The sequence below is a fragment of the Trachypithecus francoisi genome, unplaced genomic scaffold (genome assembly GCF_009764315.1).
Source record: "Trachypithecus francoisi isolate TF-2019V2 unplaced genomic scaffold, Tfra_2.0 Lachesis_group13, whole genome shotgun sequence".
In the NCBI taxonomy this organism is placed as follows: domain Eukaryota; kingdom Metazoa; phylum Chordata; class Mammalia; order Primates; family Cercopithecidae; genus Trachypithecus; species Trachypithecus francoisi.
In genome coordinates, this window is record NW_022681458.1 from 119,830,356 (window position 1) to 119,850,922 (window position 20,567).

The 20,567-nt window shown below is 42.3% G+C and overlaps 2 protein-coding genes across 7 annotated transcripts in view; one reads left to right on the forward strand and one right to left on the reverse strand.

The window, feature by feature from the left end:
• STEAP3 (STEAP3 metalloreductase) overlaps nt 1-1,045 on the forward strand; it is a 44,883-nt gene extending 43,838 nt beyond the window's left edge. Inside the window, exon 6 of the mRNA XM_033231740.1 lies at nt 347-1,045. The gene's annotated coding sequence lies outside the window, so the exon portion shown is untranslated. The remainder of the gene's footprint in view (nt 1-346) is intronic.
• CUNH2orf76 (chromosome unknown C2orf76 homolog) overlaps nt 1-20,567 on the reverse strand; it is a 100,207-nt gene that overhangs the window by 3,352 nt on the left and 76,288 nt on the right. For 2 of the 6 annotated variants that reach the window (XM_033231745.1, XM_033231744.1), the window contains exons 7-8: nt 16,508-16,664; nt 3,753-3,822 (exon numbers count right to left, since the gene is read on the reverse strand). In XM_033231745.1, the coding sequence (XP_033087636.1) occupies nt 3,777-3,822; nt 16,508-16,664 (203 nt within the window). In that variant the 3' untranslated portion in view covers nt 3,753-3,776. Of the gene's footprint in view, nt 1-3,752; nt 3,823-4,884; nt 5,145-15,414; nt 15,627-15,876; nt 15,993-16,507; nt 16,665-20,567 lie in introns of those variants that run through there. The other 4 variants (XR_004441826.1, XM_033231742.1, XM_033231747.1 and 1 more) reach the window with 4 other exon arrangements.

The window sequence follows — 20,567 nt, forward strand, 5'->3', positions numbered from 1 at the left end:
GAGTCTCGCTCTGTCGCCCAGGCTGGAGTGCAGTGGCCGGATCTCAGCTCACTGCAAGCTCCGCCTCCCGGGTTTACGCCATTCTCCTGCCTCAGCCTCCCGAGTAGCTGGGACTACAGGCGCCGCCATCTCGCCCGGCTAGTTTTTGTATTTTTAGTAGAAACGGGGTTTCACCGTGTTAGCCAGGATGGTCTCGATCTCCTGACCTTGTGATCCGCCCGTCTCGGCCTCCCAAAGTGCTGGGATTACAGGCTTGAGCCACCGCGCCCGGCCCCCGTGTTCTCTTAAAGGCAAAGGGACAAACACTCCATCCAGGAGCCACAGCCTCGTACTTTGTGCTTCGCAGGGGCTGCGGCACATTGGCCCTGGGTCCATCGGGAAAACAAGAGGAGCTCTCTTCAGAGACCACCCGCCTATCATGCAGCCGAGCCTTCCTGCTGAAGCAACCAGACAGCCTTATGGTACAGGGTGAGGAGACAAGAAACCCAGTGCAGAAAGTGGTCTAGTGGCTAAAAACCGTTGATTGGGAACAATAACCAAAAGATGGCCCTGCCATTTTGAGTTCATGATAAGGATTTTCCAAAGAAAGAACCACCGCCAGGAAATACATTCAGAACAAACAATTTTCAAGGTGAAAAGCATCTTGTGCTTGGAGGTTTACTTTTCTCCTCTGTGTCCTCCCATGCATAAAGCTGGGAGAGGTAGCTTTACAAAGAAGTAATCAAATAGTTGAAAAATACCCACCACTAAGGTATCCCATGTAAGAACTAAGGAACCACCAAAATCACTCATGTCAGTTCAGGAGAGAAAGTTATCATTCAGCTGTTTGACACACTGAATCTTTCCCGAAAGCAATGAAGCTGGCTCTTGGAGTGCAGAAGCTTTCTTGTGCTGGGCCACTTCCCTAGTCTCAACCAAGAGACAGTTGGCTCCACTAGAGCAGAAATTCTCAGTCCCATCAAAGATCACTGACTTCCTCTAAGAAATACTTTGAAAATCTCTTTACTAATTTCTGAAATTAAATTAGGAAATAATATAACCTACCTAGGCATATAATTTTTTTTTTTTTTTTTTGAGACGGAGTCTCGCTCTGTCGCCCAGGCTGGAGTGCTGTGGCCGGATCTCGGCTCACTGCAAGCTCCGCCTCCCGGGTTCACGCCATTCTCCTGCCTCAGCCTCCCGAGCAGCTGGGACTACAGGCGCCCACCACCTCGCCCGGCTAGTTTTTTTGTATTTTTTAGTAGAGACGGGGTTTCACTGTGTTAGCCAGGATGGTCTCGATCTCCTGACCTCGTGATCCACCCGACTCGGCCTCCCAAAGTGCTGGGATTACAGGCTTGAGCCACCGTGCCCGGCCGGCATATAATTTTTAAAATCAATGTAAGGTCTAAATTGAAACACAAAGTAGAAGTAATTTATACTAAAACATACACATGTAACAGTAATAATGAATAATTATTATATTACTAGTCTTACAATAAATAAATTGCTTTTTAAATGCAGTGATACTCAACTAAACATTAGTGACTTTCTTGTAGCCGATATTTTAAGATAAGGACTAAAGGTGTGTGTGCGTGTGTGTGTTTGTGTGTGTGTATTGTGTCCACTGTGTTTGAAATTGTGTTGAATGCTACGAAGAAATCACATAGGGTGAAAACCAATAAATGTCAACTAGATTTGGAAACATGGAAACCTAATGGTGAGAATTTCAGTGGGACGTTGAGGGTAAAATCCCAATTGAGTATGAATAAGAAGGAAATAGAGACAGTAATTCTGGACAGCTCTTCTGAGATTTGGCTGTAAAGCAGGGGAAAGAGAAAGGATTGGTAACGGGAAGGGTATAGGGGGTTGAAGGAGGACTGGTTATTGTTTTCCATGGTTCTGACCTGAACATGTTTTAAATGCTTCTGGGGAATAAACAAGGTGAAAAGGAATGATGGAAGATGAGAGAGAGAATGATAGAGAATCACAAAGTCCTGGAGGACATTGGGAAGAGATGGAGTGCAGAGTACAGGTGGCTTTGGAGGAGGAGGAGCTTGTCCTTTGCCACTAGGAGAAAAGGGGAAAAGAAGTGGCTGAGTATTAAGGGGAGGGGCTAGTTGTGATGACACAGCCCGTGACAGTTCCCTTCTGATGTTGTCTGTTCTTTTTAAAAAAACAGTCAATCCCTTCTGCTGAGAACAACAAGGGAGGAAGAAGCCTTAGCTCTGAAGGTTGAAGATGGATAAAACCGTTGAAAATAACTGTTGGAGAAAATGTAAAGGGAGCGGACCAGAAAACTGATAGGGTTTAAAAAACAAAAACAAAATTTGATTATAATCATTTTTTATCCAGAGTGAAATATACCAAATTGTGTTTCCTGGGAAGTGTGCAAAGTAGATTTTTGTTTAGTTAAATTCTGTTTTCCCTCACCAGTTTCTTTAATAATTCTAGGTAGTTTGTCTTAGTTGAGTGTCATCTCTAATAGTTACTCAAAAATGCCTTGGCTTCATTTTTGTTTTCTCTGTTCAGAAATGAACAGTCACAAATGGAACTTTGATGCACTAGGCAACCAAAAACCTCCACTGCCAATCCTCCCGTAAAGTGAATAATCAACGCTCTTGCTTACTGCGTGTTGATTTCATTTATTGGACCAGAAACCTAGCTTATTTGTATAATTCTCATATATGAAGAGTCTATTCTTAAAAATCTAATTTTAGTCAACATTTAAAATTTCCGCAACTAGAGAATTTATTCAGACTTTTAACTCCCTGAAGGGTCTTTCTGCTTAAAACACAATTAGTTCCTAAACAAAAGACATACTTTTTAAGGCAATACTGAATTTGCAGGAAGTAGGGGAGATCACCAGGACAGAAAATAAATGGGAACACACACAGAAATCAAAAACAAACAAACAAACAAAAAATAGCTCTCCTTGGCTCCTGGCAGAAGCAAATGCAACAAGTCCTTTCTGAAGAAAAGCAACCTCAGTTCAGATCAACCACATAAGAAGCTTAATATTTACATTAATAAACCATAGGTGAGAATCAGTGGAAACAAAACCTGAAGGACTTAGAAGAACAGAATTGTCAAATATAGGATAATGATATATTAAATATCTAAAGAATTAAAAAATAGAGTTGCAAAAAATAAATAAGCAATAATATACTATAAACACAGGCATGGTGAAAAATGGAGTTTTCAGAAATAAAAAATGATCAGAAACAATTTGATGACTTTAACAGCAGATTGGAGAAAATTATTGAATTTTAAAAGCTAAAACAATTACCCAGAATGCAAAAGAGAGACAAATGGATAGAAAATATAAAAGAGTCAGTAACAGAGATAAAGGTTAAAATGAACAACTCTAACATACAAATAACTGGAGTTCCAAAAGGAAAGAATGATGAAGAGGCAAATTTTAAAGAGATAAAGACCAAGGATTTTCTAAAACTAGTGAAATACTGGAATCCAAAAACGCTGAAAGTGCAATGTATACCACCAGGCAGGAAAGCAAATGTAAAAGTAAAGCTACAGTCAGCCACACTAAGCAGCTCTTAAAAGCAATCAGAGAAAAATTATAGATGACCTACAATTGTGGAATTATAATAGACTTCTTAACAATATCAATGGAGATTAGAAAATAGTAGTCTAATATATTGAAAGTCCAGGGGGAAATGATTGCCAACTTAGAATTTTAAATCAAGCAAAACTGATTTTAAAGATTGAGTGCAAAATAAGAAAGTTTCAGATTACAGAAATTGAGAGCTTACCAACAGTTCTTTTCTGACGAACTTCTAAAAATATACTTCAGATAGAAAGAAAATGATCCCAGAGGGGAATCTGAAAACGAGAAAAAACAGTGAGCGAATAAGTGGTGACCCTCAAGGTAAATCTAAGCAAACCTTTTCTCTATAAAAGAATAATATCTATTTATGTGTTTTTTTAAAAGGACATACTAGGCCAGGCACAAAGGCTCATGCCTGTAATCCCAACACTTTGGGAGGCGGAGGCAGGCGGATCACCTGAGGTTGGGAGTTTGAGACCAGCCTGACCAACATGGAGAAACCCGATCTCTACTAAAAATACAAACTTAGCGGGGCATGGTGGTGCACACCTGTAATCCCAGCTATTCAGGAGGCTGAGGCAGGAGAATTGCTTCAACTTGGGAGGCGGAGGTTGCGGTGAGCCGAGATTGTGCCATTTCACTCCAGCCTGGGCAACAAGAGCAAAACTCCATCTCAACAACAACAACAACAAAATGGACATGCTAACTGGCTAAAAACGATATGTAAATAAGGGATTGAGTTAAAATGTTCTGAGGCTCATATTTGTTTAGAGGTTGGGGCTGGGAAAGTTATGGGCTAATTTAGATCTCGTTAAGTACATCGGAAACAAGTCAAGGGTAACCACTAAAAAGCTACAAGTATAACGCCAAAATCCTTAAGAAGGGAAAAAATTTTAATTGGATTTTTGAAAAACAAGAAACAAGAAAAAGAGCATAAAGCAAGACACGGAAAACAAAAAGTAGATATGAGAAAAAATCCACATATATTCATAATTGTGAAACACAATACCATGCACTGGTATCAATCCTTATGAGGGATACACCATACGCTGGTTACCAGGGGAGGACTCTAAACATCTTGCCAATTTTGGTAAAGATTCCTATATCTGGTGGGTGCCCAGGTCTGGCAGGAGTCTTTACACAAACCCAGCTTCTAAAGGTTTTGCACAAACCCAGCTGCCAGAGTCTCAGTCTGGTATGACAAAACACCTGCACAAGTCAGGCAAAGCCAACTTATTACTCATAGATCAGTAGCAAAGATAGACATAAGCGTAGAATCCATGGTGAGCTGGTCCCCTAGAACTCAAGCAAGCTGCCCAGGGCAGACAGAATCTCACCTGCATATGCCCAACTTCACACTACTGCTGAGGGACCCTGAAAGCAGTCCACTCTGGGTTTTATACCCTACAGGTACTTAAATCACTGAGCTTAAGCACTGCAGAGCATCTTGTTCTGAGAAGAACAAAGACAAAGCCCAGGCTGTTCTAGATGGTTCTTCCTTCTCTCAGGATGTTACATTCTCATACATTCTGCCCAAGAATTGTAAGAAGGAGCAGGGAGAGCTGAATCAGCCAAGGTCATTCAAGGACTTGTCCTCCTGCAATAATCACAATAAATACAAATGGATTAAACACTTCAGTTGAAAGATAGAGATGGTCAGAATGGATTTTAGTTATATTTGTAAGTGGCATACCTAAAGACTCAAGGTAAAGATATGGAAAAAAGTATGTTAGGCAAAAACAAATGAAATTAAAGTTGGAGTGGCTAGATTATTATCATATAAAGCATACTTTATGAGAAAAGACATTATTAGGAATAGAGAGAATTACTACATAATAATAAAATATTTACATATTTTAGAATAATGTTCTTTAATAATATAGCCTCAAAATATGTAAAGCAAAAAAATAAAAAAGAAATAAATGTGAACAAATCCCTCATTATACTAGATTATAACAAACAGAAAATTATATGCATGTGTGCACATGCATGTATGTGTATAACAACACAAGTTGGATATAATAAGAAATAGAAAAATTATATTTTTCTCCAGAAAACAAATTGAAGACATATTACACCATAAAGCAAATTTCAATAAATTTCAAATAATATCGGCATTCTCTCAGGTGAATACAAGAAAGTTAGAAATCAAGAACAAAATGCTATATGTATGTGTGTATATATGTATACACACATATATATCATATATATTTATATTTTAATAAAATATTTTTTATACTTTGTCACTGGGTCACTTTGTCACTCAGGCTGGAGTACAGTCACACGATGATCATTGCTCATTGCAGCCTCAAACTCATGGGCTTAAGCAATCCTCCCGCCCCAGCCTCCTGAGTAGCTGGGACTACAGGCACCACCATTGTGCTCAGCTAATTTTTAATACTTATCTTTTAGAGATGAGATCTTGCTATGTTGCCCAGGCTAGTCTCAAACTCCTGGCCTCAAGCAATCCTCCTGCCTTGGCCTTCCAAAATGCTGGGATTACAGGCATGAGCCATCATGCCTGGCCTAAAATGCTATATTTTATATGTCTATACGTTTTAAAACTTTAAATATACATTTCTAAATAAGTCATTAATCAAAGAGAAAATTATACTGAAAATTCTTCAAAACTGTTAAATGTGAATGATTATTAAATATCTTCATATCAAATATTTAGAGATGCAGCAAAAATATTGCTTAGAAGGAAATCAATAACCTTGACAAAAATTAGTACAAAAAGAATCCAACCCACAGAAAGTAAAAGATAGACACACACAGAAAGATATACTGAAAGTAAGAGCAGAAATTAGTGAACTAGGAAACAAAAATATAATGGAGAGGATTGACAAAGTCAAAGGTTGGTTTTTGGATAAAACTAATCAAACAAATGAATCTCTGATAAAACTGATCCTGAAAAACGATAAGATGCTCAAATAATTTTAGACATAAAAAGGAGAGAAAACTACAGATGAAACAGAAATGTAAAAGATAATAAGAGAATATTATATGTGAGATTATGCAAATAAATTTGAAACTTGGAATGAAAAATATAACTTACCAAAACTGATTCAAGAAAACAAAAAGTGAGCATACAGGCCAGGTGCAGTGGCTGACACCCGTAATCCCCAGCACTTTGGGAGGCCAAGGCAGGAGGATCACTTGAGCCAGGAATTCGAGACCAGCCTGGGCAACATAGCAAGACCCCATCTTTACAAAAAATAGAAAAAAAAATTCGCCACATGCAGTGGCACATGCCTGTAGTCCAGAAGGTGGAGGCTGCAGTGAGCCATGACTGTACCACTGCACTCAGCCTGGATGACAGAGTGAGATCCTGTCACTCAAAAAAAAAAAAAAGAAAGAAAGAAAGAAAGAAAAAAAGAAGTAGCTATGTATCTGTGGTGATAGGCATACAGTGTATAATGATGTAATACAGTCTAACTTAGCAGTAATTACATTAAATGTGAAAGGATTTAACTCGCCAAGAAAAGGCAGAGATTGGCAGAACAAAAAATTATTTTAAATGACCCATCCAGGCACAGTGGCATGTGCTTGTAGTCCCAGTTACTCAGGAGGCTGAGGTAGGAGGATTACTTGAGCCCATGAGTTCAAGTCCAGTGTTGAACTTTTACTAATAGGCAACATAGTAAAACCTCACCTCCAGACAAAACTAAACAAAAACAAAAAACCCAAAGATTTGAAAGTAAGAGGATGAGCCAGGCGCAGTGGCTCACGCCTGTAATCCCAGGGCTTTGGGAGGCTGAGGTGGGAGGATCACAACGTCAGGAGATGGAGACCATCCTGGCTAACAGGGTGAAACCCCATCTCTACCAAAAATACAAAAAATTAGCCAGGCGTGGTGGCAAACACCTGTAGTCCCAGCTACTCGGGAGGCTGAGGCAGAAGAATCGCTTGAACCAGGTAGGTGGAGGTTGCAGTGAGCCAAGATCACGCCATTGCACTCCAGCCTGGGCAACAAGAGCAAAACTCCATTTCAAAAAGAAAAAGAAAGTAAAAGGATGGAAAAAAGATAGGCAAACAGTAACCAAAAGAGTACTGGATGACTACACAATAAAGAACATTTTATAATAGTAAAAGTGTCAATCCATTAAGACTATATAAATTATAAACATATATGCAACTAACATATAGCCTCAAAATATATGAAGTTAAAGCTGTCAGAATTGAAGGGAAAATACACTATTCAACAATGATAGTCGGAGACTTCAATACTTCATTTTCAGTAATGGGTAGAACAACTAGACAAAAGATTACCAAAGAAATAGAAGATTTGAACAACACTGTACAGAACTATACTTAACACACATGTATAGAACACTCTACTCAACAACGGCAGAATATGCATTCTTTTATTTTTTGAGATAGAGTCTCGCCCTGTTGCCCAGGCTGGCATCCAGTGGCACAATCATGGCTCACTGCAGCTTCTACCTCCTGGGCTTAAGTTATCCTCCCACCTCAGTCTCCCGAGTAGCTGGGACCACAGGTGTGCACCACCACACTCAGCTAATTATTAATTTTTGTAGAGACAGGGTCTTGTTATGTTGCCCAGGGTCTTGCTAAGTTGCTAATTTTGTAGAGACAGGATCTTGCTATTTTGCCCAGGTTGGTCTTGAACTCCTGACTTCAAGTGATCCTCCTGCCTTGGCCTCCCAAAGTGCTAGATTACAGGCATGAGCCACCATACCTAGCAAAGAATATACATTCTTTTTTAAAAAAAAATACTTTTAAGTTCTAGGGTACATGTGCACAATGTGCAGGTTTGATACATAGGTATACATGTGCCATGTTGGTTTGCTGTACCCATCAACTCGTCATTTGCATTAGGTATTTCTCCTAATGGTATCCCTCCCCAAGCCCCCCACCCCCAACAGGCCCCAGTGTGTGACATTCCCCACCTTGTGGCCAAGTGATCTCATTGTTCAATTCCCACCTATGAGTAAGAACATGCGATGTTTGGTTTTCTGTCATTGTGATAGTTTGCTGAGAATGATGATTTCCAGCTTCATCCATGTTCCTACAAAGGACATGAACTCATCCCTTTTTATGGCTGCATAGTATTTCATGGTGTATATGTGCCACATTTTCTTAATCCAGTCTATCATTGCTGGACATGTGGGTTGGTTCCAAGTCTTTGCTATTGTGAACAGTGCTGCAATAAACATATGTGTGCATGTGTCTTTATAGTAGAATAATTTACAATCCTTTGGATATATACCCAGTAATGGGATTGCTGGGTCAAATGGTATTTCTAGTTCTAGATCCTTGAGGAGGAATACACATTCTTAAGTACATATGGAACATTCTCCAGGACAGACCATCTATTAGGCCACAAAATAAGTCCCAATAAATTTTTAAAGATTAGAATTATAAAAAGTATGTTCTCCATAGAGTAAAATTAGAAAACAATAACAAAAATTAATTTGAGAAATTCACAAATATGTGGAAATTAAAAAACACTCTTCTTAACCAAGAAGTCAAAGAACAAATAAGAGAAATTGGAAAAAAGTTTTGAGATGAAGGAAAAAAATAGCATACCAAAGTTTCTGGGGTACAGCTAAAGCGGTAGGTACTTGGAGGGAAATTTATAGCTGTAAATACCTTAAAAAGAAGAAAAATCTCCAATCAATTACTTAAACTTTCATCTTTAGAAACTAGAAAAGCAAGAGAAAACCAAACCTAAAGAAACCAGAAGGAAGGTAGCAACATAAATTGATACAGAAACTTGAGAAAACAATTTAGCATTATAATGTTGAACCTTCACATACCCTAACAGCCTGTAATTTCTCCCCAAAGTATATTTAGAAAAATTCTTATAGGTGGGCAACAGTGGATGTATAAAAAATATTCAATATGGACTGCGTACAGTGGCTCACGCCTATAATCCCAGCAGTTTGGGAGGCCGAGGCTAGATCACCTAAGGTCAGGACTTCAAAACCAGCCTGACCAACATAGTGAAACCCCGTGTCTACCAAAAATACAAAAATTAGCCAGGCATGGTGGCACACACTGGTGATCCCAGCTACTTGGGAGGCTGAGGCAGGAGAATCACTTGAACCCAGGAGGCAGAGGTTGTAGTGAGCCAAGACCGTGCCATTGCACTCCAGCCTGGGTGACAGAGCATGATTCCACCTCAAAAAAAAAAAAAAAAAGAAAAGAAAAGAAAAAGAAAAAAATTCAATGTATATGAAAACAACATGAAGATTCTGAGAAGGTGGCAGCCTTGATGGCATAATTATTTAATATCTCCAAATCCCCCATAAAGATACACAAAGCAGCCAGGATTGCAAAACTAAAAACCCATGGACAATCCCTACAACAAACAAGATGACACCAAATCCCTATAAACCCTAAAACACAAATGGGTGGAGACACAGATACAAGATCTGCATGGTATCAGCAGCTTTGCTGGAGGACACAGAAGGAAGCAACAGAGCACCTGGTAGGCCTCAGAACTGTGGGGTCCTAATGAGGGGAAAGAAGTCAGGCTGGCAGGAGCAGAGGAAGCAAAACACAGAAAACAGATAAGCTGTAAGGGTTTTTATAAGGTCCAAAACACATTACCCTCCTGCACAAGTAACTCACGACCTTCCTGTGCTCAACTGCGCCTTCCTGTGCCAACCCTCAACTAATAAAATAACTCAATTTAGTTCACTGCAACCTTGGCGTCATCAGTACTGCACAAAGCCCTCTTCAGCACACAGCACAAGCACCATCCTACAAAATCCCCGGGAAGCCTTCGTTTCCTTGCAGTCAGTTCCTCTCTTGCTAACCTGCCTGTTGCATCCTTGCAACATATTTGCCTACTTTCTCTAATAAATCTGCCTTTTTTTAACCTACAACTAACCATCTTGGCAAATTCTTCTCCTGGCCCATGCTACCGGCCCAGATAGTCACTGATCACCTGCAACAAGAACTTTAAAATAATCAAGAAACAATTACTGTAAAGCCCTCAGGCAGCTGGAGGACAGCACCTGACCCAGGGAGGTATTTGCATCTTTCAGTAAAAGCATGTGAGTTCCAAAGGTCAAGTCAGAAGAGGCTAGGGAAGACTGGGCCTAATAAACACTCCAAACTAACCAGCCCAAGCCCCCATCCAGAACAGAACCCCAGCTGGGAACAGACTCCAAATTGAGCACTTCAGGAAAATAGAGAAAAGCAAAAAAGAGAACCCAGACTACAGTAGGAGAGAATGGAATGGACGTTCTCAGGAAGTGAGGGGCCCTATTTTTAAAATACTCAACAAAAACAACAGAAGAGGGTGCTCTACCATTGTGAAATAAGAAAAACCCTTAAAATTATGCCTCCTTTCAAAAAGTTCAGGAAATCTAATATTATGTAAACATAAGTAGCAGAAAAGGATTGAAGTCAAATCCCACACGGTTATTCAAAGAAAAAAGAAAAAGTAGAATAACATCCCTGCAGACAATAAAAGCATGCCAGAGAAACACACAGGTGTAAACTACAGCCTAATATTTTGACATAAAAGCAAAGCAAAGGGAGGGGAAGGGAGGAGAGGGGAGGAAGGCACAGCTCATCTGTAGTATTCAGGAATGGGGAGCACAACTGCAAAGAAAAGAGGCGATTAGCACAAAAGGCAGGCTGGCGTTTACTCTTGGAGGAGGGGTGGGGCTTTGCATTTGGGAAAGTGAACCTGGCAGGCTTATGGGGTCAGAGTCAATTTTCTTTACATGGGGATGTTTAAAGGTGTTTATCTTGTAATTTCGTTAACCTCTCATTTTGTCTTATGCTATATATATATGTATGTGTACAATGCTGTTTTTTGTTTTTCATTTTGGCTTTGGCTTGTTTTTTGTTTTTTTTTTTTTTTTTTGAGACGGAGTCTCACTCTATCTCCCAGGCTAGAGTGCAATGGCGGGATCTCGGCTCACTGAACCTCCTAGGTTCAAGCGATTCTCCTGCCTCAGCCTTCCAAGTAGTTGGGACTACAGGCGCCCTCCACTATACCCGGATGATTTTTGTATTTTTTAGTAGAGATGGGGATTCACCATGTCGGCCAGACTGGTCTCAAACTCCTGACCTCAAGTGATCAGTCTGCCTTGGCCTCCCAGAATGGTAGGATTACAGGCGTGAGTCACCGTGCCTGGCCATAATGGTTTCTTTTTTAGCAACTAAATTTGTTTAAAAGAGTGTTCATCTCAGTATTGTTCATAATTGCCCCAAACTCCATTGACAGGAGTGCATGAATAAATTGTGCTATTCAGAGGATGATCTGTTATTCAGCAATGAAATAAATGACCTATTCCTCCAGTGAAACTTAGAAACATGATTATGACGAGGGGAAAAAAACAAGTATCAAAAACCTACATGCTATATGATACCATTTTTATAAGCCTTAGAAACCAAGCAAAAATGAAAGAGTATATTATTTAGGAATACATACATATGTGATTTTTAAAACTATGTTTTAAGGAAGCAAGGCTGGCAAACATAAAATTTAGAATAGACTGTATACCATATAACATTTTTATAATGCTCAGAAACCGGCAAAAATTAAACAATGTTGTTTAGGAATAAGTAGACATATGATTTGTAAAACTATTCTTTTAAAAAGCAGGGGAATGATAAACCCAAAATTCAAGCTGGTTTTTATTTCTAGGGAAGCAAGGAGGATGGAATAGGGGAGCTAGACCCCAGTTTTCTTCCTAGGTCGTGTGGTGGGTTCACAGTATACTTTTGATTATCATGTTTCATGATTCACAAATGTGTTTTATATGAAGACTTCATCAGATCTGCACACTAAGAATACAAATTAAAAATTGAATTATCTCCTTCATCAGTCATTCATTTGTTTATTCATTCAGTCATGCAACAAACAGGCATTGTGTACCCGCCCTATGCCAGGCCCTGTGCTAGGTCCTAGGATAGGGCAGTGAGCAGACACCACAGCTGTCCTCTCAAAGTTCACAGCCTCCCAGGACATTCTACACCATTGGTGATGGGGCCGAGTGGGAAGTGGGTTTTTAGAAATCTGCACTGCAGAGAGCACTATTTATAATAGCAAAGACTTGGAACCAACCCAAATGCCCATCAATGACAGACTGGATAAAGAAAATGTGGCACATATACACCATGGGATACTATGCAGCCATAAAAAAGAATGAGTCCATGTCCTTTGCAGGAATATGGATGAAGCTGGAAGCCATCATCCTCAGCAAACTAACACGGGAACAGAAAACCAAACATCACATGTTCCCACTCATAAGGTGGGAGCTGAACAATGAGAACACGTAGACACAGGGAGGGGAACATCACACACTGGGTCCTGTTGGGGGTTGGGAGCAAGGGGAGGGAGAGTATTAGGATGAATACCTAACGAGTGCAGGGCTTAAAACCTAGATGACAGGTTGATAGATGCGGCAAACCACCATGGCACATGTATACGTATAAACCTGCACATTCTACACATGTATCCCAGAACTTAAAGTGACAACAATAACAAAAAAAAAAATCTGCAGAGAGTAAGTAAGAGCCAGGACAATCCATAATCAGGACCTTCCATTTCAGGATAACGAGGAAATACCTTGATGGTATGACTTGAGGGAGGTAATTTTTAAATTAAGGTACTTAAGGCAGCCAACAGGAGACAGCAAAAGCATCAGACAGGCACTCCAGGTCGGTGGTTCCCAATACTGCCAATGTTGTTCCCCAAAGAAGTTTTCTTTGTCTTAAGCAATGTGATATGCACATGCATGCAAACATGCGCACACACACATGGGTTATTCGAAGTTTATTTCTTCCCTATGTTTCTGTGTTAGGATCTCCTTGCATTTATGTATTGATAGTGACGATAGACAGTGGTCAAACTTCGTTACTGTTTAGGGAAGTGTGGTTTGGTTTTTAATGTCCATACTTAGTAAAATAAAGAGCTGCCAAATCCAAATCAATCTCTAAGATTTAAATTCTTCATTATGTAAACCTTGAAGTCTGAGAATCATGGTCCAGAGTCATGTTTGAACCTAGCACTGTCCTTTTTGAGTAGGAAGACTGAGGTCACTTTTCTTTTTTTTTTGAGATGGAGTCTCACTGTTGTCACCCAGGCTGGAGTGCAGTGGCACAATCTCGGCTCACTGCAACCTCCACCTCCCAGGTTCAAGCGATTCTCCTGCCACAGCCTCCTGAGTAGCTGGGATTATAGGTGCCCACCACCACGCCTGGCTGATTTTTCTATTTTTAGTAGAGATGAGGTTTCTCCATGTTGGCCAGGCTAGTCTCAAATTCCTGACCTCAGGTGATCCGCCTGCCTCGGCCTCCCAAAGTGCTGGGATTATAGGCTTAAGCCACTGCACCAGGCCTGAAGTCACTTTTCAATACTTGGTTAAGACCTTGCTTGGCCTCAGGAGTAGCCTTGCCTTGACTACCTGCCCAGCACCACCCCCATCCGTAGGGCCTGGAGGAGTTCCTCAGCTTATCTCTGAGCAGAGCTGAAAACCCCCCTATGGCTGTCACCAAGGTGAAAGGAAAGGATTGGTAGTTAATAGCAAAAGCAGCAGTATATGCATATGCATGTGTGTATTATTACAAATACATCTGTTCCGGCAAGAGATCTCTACTACAGAGTCAACCCACAGGAATGTTTAGCTGAGGCTCTAGAGACCCTGTTGAGGAGTGTGCCGTGTCTGAGGTCAAGTAAGTGCTTAATCCACTAGCTCCTTCTTCCTTGTATCTGCCGGTGTGGCCAGCCGCTGCACCCATTTCTGTTCACCTCCACCATATCTGCCATTTCCACCCAGGCTTGGACCTCATTTCTTTATATCAACGTTTCCTTCGAATCTACTCACTTGTTCTCCCTGAAAATGTTTGTTTGTTTGTTTGGAGACGGAGTCTCGCTCTGTCTTCCAAGCCGGAGTGCAGTGGTGTGATCTCAGCTCACTGCAACCTCTGCCTCCCGGGTTTAAGTGATTCTCCTGCCTCAGTCTCTGGAGTAGCTGGAATTACAGGTGCCCACCACCACGCCCGGCTAACTTTTGTATTTTTAGTAGAGACAGGGTTTTGCCATGTTGGCCAGACTGATCTTGAACTCCTGACCTCAGGTGATCCGCCCACCTTGGCCTCCCAAAGTGCTAGGATTACAGGCATGAGCCACGGCGCCTGGCCTGAAAACATTACTTTTTAATATTCCCTATGGAGAGGCAGCATAGCACAGAGGTTATAAACACAAAGTCCAGGCCAGTCATGGGGACTCAGGCCTATAATCACAGGGATCTGGGAGGCAGGAGGATCGCTGGAGGCCAGGGGTTCAAGACCAGCTTGGCAACATAGTGAGACCCCATCTCTACAAAAAAAATTTTTTTAAATATGACTCAAGCTGGTAGTACACACCTGTAGTTCCAGCTTCTCAGGAGGCTGAGGGGAGAGGATCACTTGAGTCCAGCAGGTCAAGGCTGTAGTGAGCCATGACTGTACCACAGCACTCTGGCCTATTTAGAGATAGCAAGCCACTATCTCTAAAAAAAAAAAAAAAAAAAGGGTTAAAAAAAGAACACAAAATCTGGAGCCACACTGCCAGGGTTTCAGCACCACTTCTACTACTTCCTAACCTGATTGAACTGCCTCTTGCCTCAGTTTCCCCAGCTATAAAATGAAGGTGATTATAGTTCTTACCACATAGGTTTGTTATTAGGTTATAAGAAAAACAAGAGTTTCCCTTTTAACATAATTTATTTTTAACTTTAATTTTAGGTTCAGTGGTACATGTGAAGGTTTGTTACACAGGAAAGCTACTGTCACGGGGGTTTGTTGTACAGATTATTTCATCACCCAGGTACTAAGCCCAGTACCCAATAGTTATCTTTTCTGCTCCTCTCCCTCCTCCCAACTTCCACCCTCAGGTAGGCCTTGGTGTCCGTTGTTCCCCTCTTTGTGACCATGTGTTCTCATCATTTAGCTCCCACTTATAACTGAGAATATGTGGTATTTGGTTTTCTGTTCCAAGAGTTTCTCTTAGGCTGAGATGCGAGGATCACTTGAGCCAGGGTGGTCGAGGCTGCAGTGAACCGCAGTCCTGCCACTGTACTCCAGCCTGGGGTGATAGAGTGAGACCCTACCACAAAGAAAAAAGAAGAGAGAGAGAGAAAAAAAAGAGAATGAGAGAGAGAGAAAAAACAGTTTCTCTTTTTAAGGTATTTAAAACAGATCTTCCACAGAGTAAATGCTATATAAGCGTTTGCTAAATAAACGTTTCTAACATGAATAGAAAAATGTTATTACTGGCTGTAAGACCTTAAAGCAATTACAACCTCAAAATAAATAAAAACAAGACAATATAATTAAATTCTAGCTAGATTTTTTACCTGCTAAAATGCTTAGTGGAGACCCGCTCTCAAAAGAACAGAGAGAGGGAAGCAAGTGAAGTCTTAAGGATATGCTATCACCAAACTAAAACCTCTTCTTCGCTCAACCAGAAGACCTGAAAGAAAACTGAAGTAACAGTAACTGTCTTCCTGCGCTACCCACCCTCAACCATCTCCAGGTCCACTAGGAGCATGTTGTACATGTTCTGGAAAGTTCTGGAAAGGCATTAAGATATAAACAGTTAGTAGCCAGGTGTGGTGGTAGACGCCTACAATCCCAGCAACTTGGGAGGCTGAGGCAGGAGAATCGCTTGAACCCGGGAGGCGGAGGTTGCAGGGAGCTGAGATCACGCCATTGCACTCCAGCCTGGGAGACAGAGCCAGACTCCGTCTCAAAGAAAGAAAATAAAAAAGATACAAAAAGTTGGGAAAGTGAGAGGTGTCCCGAGTAGCCCATATACATGAGAAATGAAACCAGGCGATCCTGTGTGGATCTGTACATCATAAATGCCCCTGGACTGGAAGTGAAATATCTCACACCAATAGCTTGGCTCTGATGCAGGGAGTCTGTTTGCACTTTGAATTGAAGCTGTGCTGTTCCTGGCACTGCCAGGGTGGGACTGTCACTCACCGAGCCTCCTTCCTGTCCTTGGTCTGGGGTGATTCGACACTTCCCAGCAGGTGACTCCAGGTGACAGCCAACAGCCAGCTTGCTCCTGTTCTCTTTCGCAGGCAGAGCTGGCTCTTAATTTTCATGCATTTATTCTTTAGCCACTTGAGATGCCTGGCTGGAGGGACGGGGAAGAGATTTAGCATCTTGGTGCCTCCAAGCCTCCCATCCAGCATGGTCCAGGTTAACAAACACCTGTAAAGCATCCGTCTCTGCTGGTCCTGACAGACAGGGTGAGCACCCCGGTGCATCCTCCCTCCTAAGAGGATTAAGAGGGGGTGTTTGGAAAACAGAGCTGCATCCTTGGAGGGAAGATGCCACAGAGACATCAACACACAGTTCTGCATAATCAGCTCAACAGCAGAACAACAAAAAGGGGAAGAGAAGATTAAAAAATAATCCAAATGTCATAGTACTGAGGAGTGTGATGAAATGGGGAATCGGGTGGAAGCATTAAACCTAGAATCACGAACCATCCCCGCTTCACTCTTCAAAACTCAAGGCTTCGGCGGGAAACAACATGCTCATCCTTGGGAGGGCTCCTCTAAGTCCCTCCTGAAAGACGGATGTCCACTCCTGAGGCTCTGTCTCTGAGGATGGGCACGGGGAAGCTGTGGCAGTCCAGCCATCCCGCGGAGCTGTCATGAATAATTAGCTGGGCTCTTCACAGTGGAGCGCAGCCCTAGTCTCTCTCCCTCTTCCTTGGTGGGAAGGAAGCCCAGGTCCCTGAGAGACACTGGTGGCCATCTCCCTGGAGGCTTCAGGCTGGCCGTTGACAGTGGCACCAAGGTGTAGCTCAGGGCAGGGGTGCAGGCACTTAGCACTCGGCAAGCTCTGTGGGCCTCCTCCCTGCCTCCCATTCATTGTCATGAGCTTGGCAGGAGAAGTTTCCAGTCCGCCTCTCAGTGCTGCACCCCCTCTGCCCACACTCCTGGGCATCCAGCCCAGGGCCTGCCTTGATGCCAGCTCTGCCCTTCCTGCCTCCTCCTTCCTGCTCTGCCTTCTCTCCCTCTCTCTTCCCTACATCCATTTCTATTTTACAATGGTTTTGGGGTTTTTTGTTTTTGTTTTTTTTTTCTTGAGAGGGAATCTGGCCCTGTTGCCCAGGCTGGAGTGCAGTGGCATCATCTTGGCTCACTGCAACCTCCACCTCCTGAGTTCAAGCAATTCTCCTGCCCCAGCCCCCCGAGTAGCTGAGATTACAGGCACGCGCCACCACACTCAGCTAATTTTTGTATTTTTACTAGAGACGGGGTTTCACCATGTTGGCCAGCCTGGTCTTGAACTCCTGACCTCAAATGATCCAACCACCTCAGCCTCCCAAAGTGCTTGGATTGCAGGTGTGAGCCACTGTGCCTGGCCCTATTTTACAATGTTTAATGACTCAAACTTGAGGATTTTTCCACTTCTCTATACCATATAATCAAATCAAAAAATCAGATATTAGGCTGTGACAATGGGACTGAATCTTGGAAACCGGAAGGTCCAGTCTCAGGACGTCCTGGAAAGTTCAGCACACAAGCAAGCCCCATGCAGCTGTGTGATGAAACGGCCCCGCACATCCAGGTGCACAGCCAAGGCGTCCCGTGCCACCTTCCTGGTAGAAACTGGCTTTTCAACTTTCTCACCCATGACAGGAAAGCGGTTTCAGACATCAGGCTCGCCCCTCTCCTAAGCCACATCCTTTTCTCATTCCCAGCTGAGGACAGGAGCCTGAGACACTGAGGTTCCCAGCTGCCTCCATGATTTGCCAGCACCCAGCTTCAGTTTCACATCCTCCCAATTGTCATAGCCAGGAGAGCATGCCTCACTGACCATGAGGGCATGTCACATCCTGCCTGGCTAAGCCATGTCGCAGACAGGCTCCTGGCTAAGCACTTGGCCGACACCCCAATATTCAATGCTGACACCCCACAAAGGCATAAGTAGCCTAATTTTGCGAATGATGAAAATAGGACTCAAACTAAATTGTGTACAGTTGTAGGGTTTATTGAGGGCAGAAATCTTCTCCACAGCAGGTCTCTGGCAACCCAGAGCCCCTCCCTGCACTCCTGTGTCCCTGTCGCTGTACCCATAGAACCCCCAAGAGGCCTCCATGGATCACTGGGCTTGTACAATTTTTATCTGGGTATATATATATTACCAAATTACCTCCACCCCAAAAATACTGTTCCAGGTTTCCTGTTACTATATGGAAACACTGATGTACATCAGCCTGTGTTCATTTTGTATACTATCCATATAGTGGGTGGGTTGTTTTGGGGGATTTTTTTGCAACCTAAAAGCTAAAATATTTTTCATGTTTAAAACTGAAATCCATGTGCATGGACAGGACATTTTTAAAAATAAATATTTCATGGGTATTTGCCAACAGAATCTTATGGCTGGTAATTTTGTAAATGATTTAACCCATCATTTCATGTGAATAAATTTAGATTTGACTATCTATAGGTAGCATAAGGTGAAAAACCTCTAAAATTTGAACCCATACTCTGGGATGGGAGACCTTAGGCAAATTAACCTGTCTGAGCTTCAGTTTTCTCATTTGTAAGAAGGAGATGTACTATCTGTGTTCCAGGTTCGTGGAGGAGATCAGAGGAGGTCATCTACCAAAAGGCCCCCACCAGCCTCACAAAATATCATTACTCTCATCATTTCATTCTTAGGTTGACTTAAATAGGGAATACAAATATATTTACATATTCTTATTAAATTCTTAAAAACTGATAATTTATTCAAATCCAAATCATATAGAGATGATAAAATTATCTACTGTGCATAAAACCGTTAGGAAAGAATGACTCAATAACTATCACCTGACATTTTATTTAACATGATATAGTGCGATAGTCTCGGCACAAAGTGACCTTAACTGCTTCCAAATTCCTTCCTTGTTTTTCCTGTAACAAATCATATGGTTGAAGGAAGACCTTCATCAGGGTCACGCAACTTGGAGGAGCTTCTTGGGGGAAGTGCACAGACATCTCTGGGCTGTGGAGGAAAGGCTCCGGAACCGGCTTTAATGGGGTTTTTTCTCAACAGGATCTGTCCTGTCTCCCTTTTCATGTGTCAGGTCCTCAGTAGCTGGGACCCCATTTTCTCTGTCTGTCATATCCCACCCCCAACACCTGACCAACTCAAATCATCACATACATTTTTAAACAGGTAGTGGATATCCAACAGTGTGTCAGGGCATGGAGAAAATGGAAAAGAAACCGAAATTGTGGTCCTGGTGCTGAGACACAGGTAATCTCATCAAGCAATTTGGGCAGAGGCTGAGTTACCTGGATATTATTGCTGATATCTGGATTTCTTAATATAAGTTCCAGAAAGCCTGGTAACTTTTAGAAGAGTATATAGTATAGCAAGGAAAGTGAATCTGTTCATTCATACATAAATAACAGATGCATGCATTTATTAACTCCCAGTGTGTGCAGGCTGTGGAAATGCAACAGTAAGCCTGATCTTCAACCTCAGGGAGAGCCACATCTTTTGGGTAAGGTCAGTATATAAAAACGCAAGGCCAGCCAGGTGCGGTAGCTCACACCTGTAATCCCAGCACTTTGGGAGGCCGAGGCAGGCGGATCACAAGGTCAAGAGATCAAGACCATCCTGGCCAACATGGTGAAACCCCATCTCTACTAAAAATACAAAAATTAGCTGGGTATGGTGGTGGGCGCCTTTAGTCCCAGCTACTCGGGAGGCTGAGGCAGAAGAATAGCTTGAACCCAGGAGGCACAGGTTGCAGTGAGCCGAGATCACGCCACTGCACTCCAGCCTGGTGACACAGCAGGACTCCATCTCAAAAAAAAAAAAAAAAAGCAAGGCCACAGTGTGTGATCAGTGCCACAGAGGACTAGCCAGGACACAGCAGGATGAAAAGGAGAGCAGGGTCGAGTCTCCTGGCTGTGAAGTGCTGGGAAGGTGGGACGGAAAGGACCTTAGGGACAAGATGGTCCTTGGCTGTGCCTCCCAGGATGAATGCAAGTCTGGTGGAACATTCAGAGAGCAGAGTGGGAAG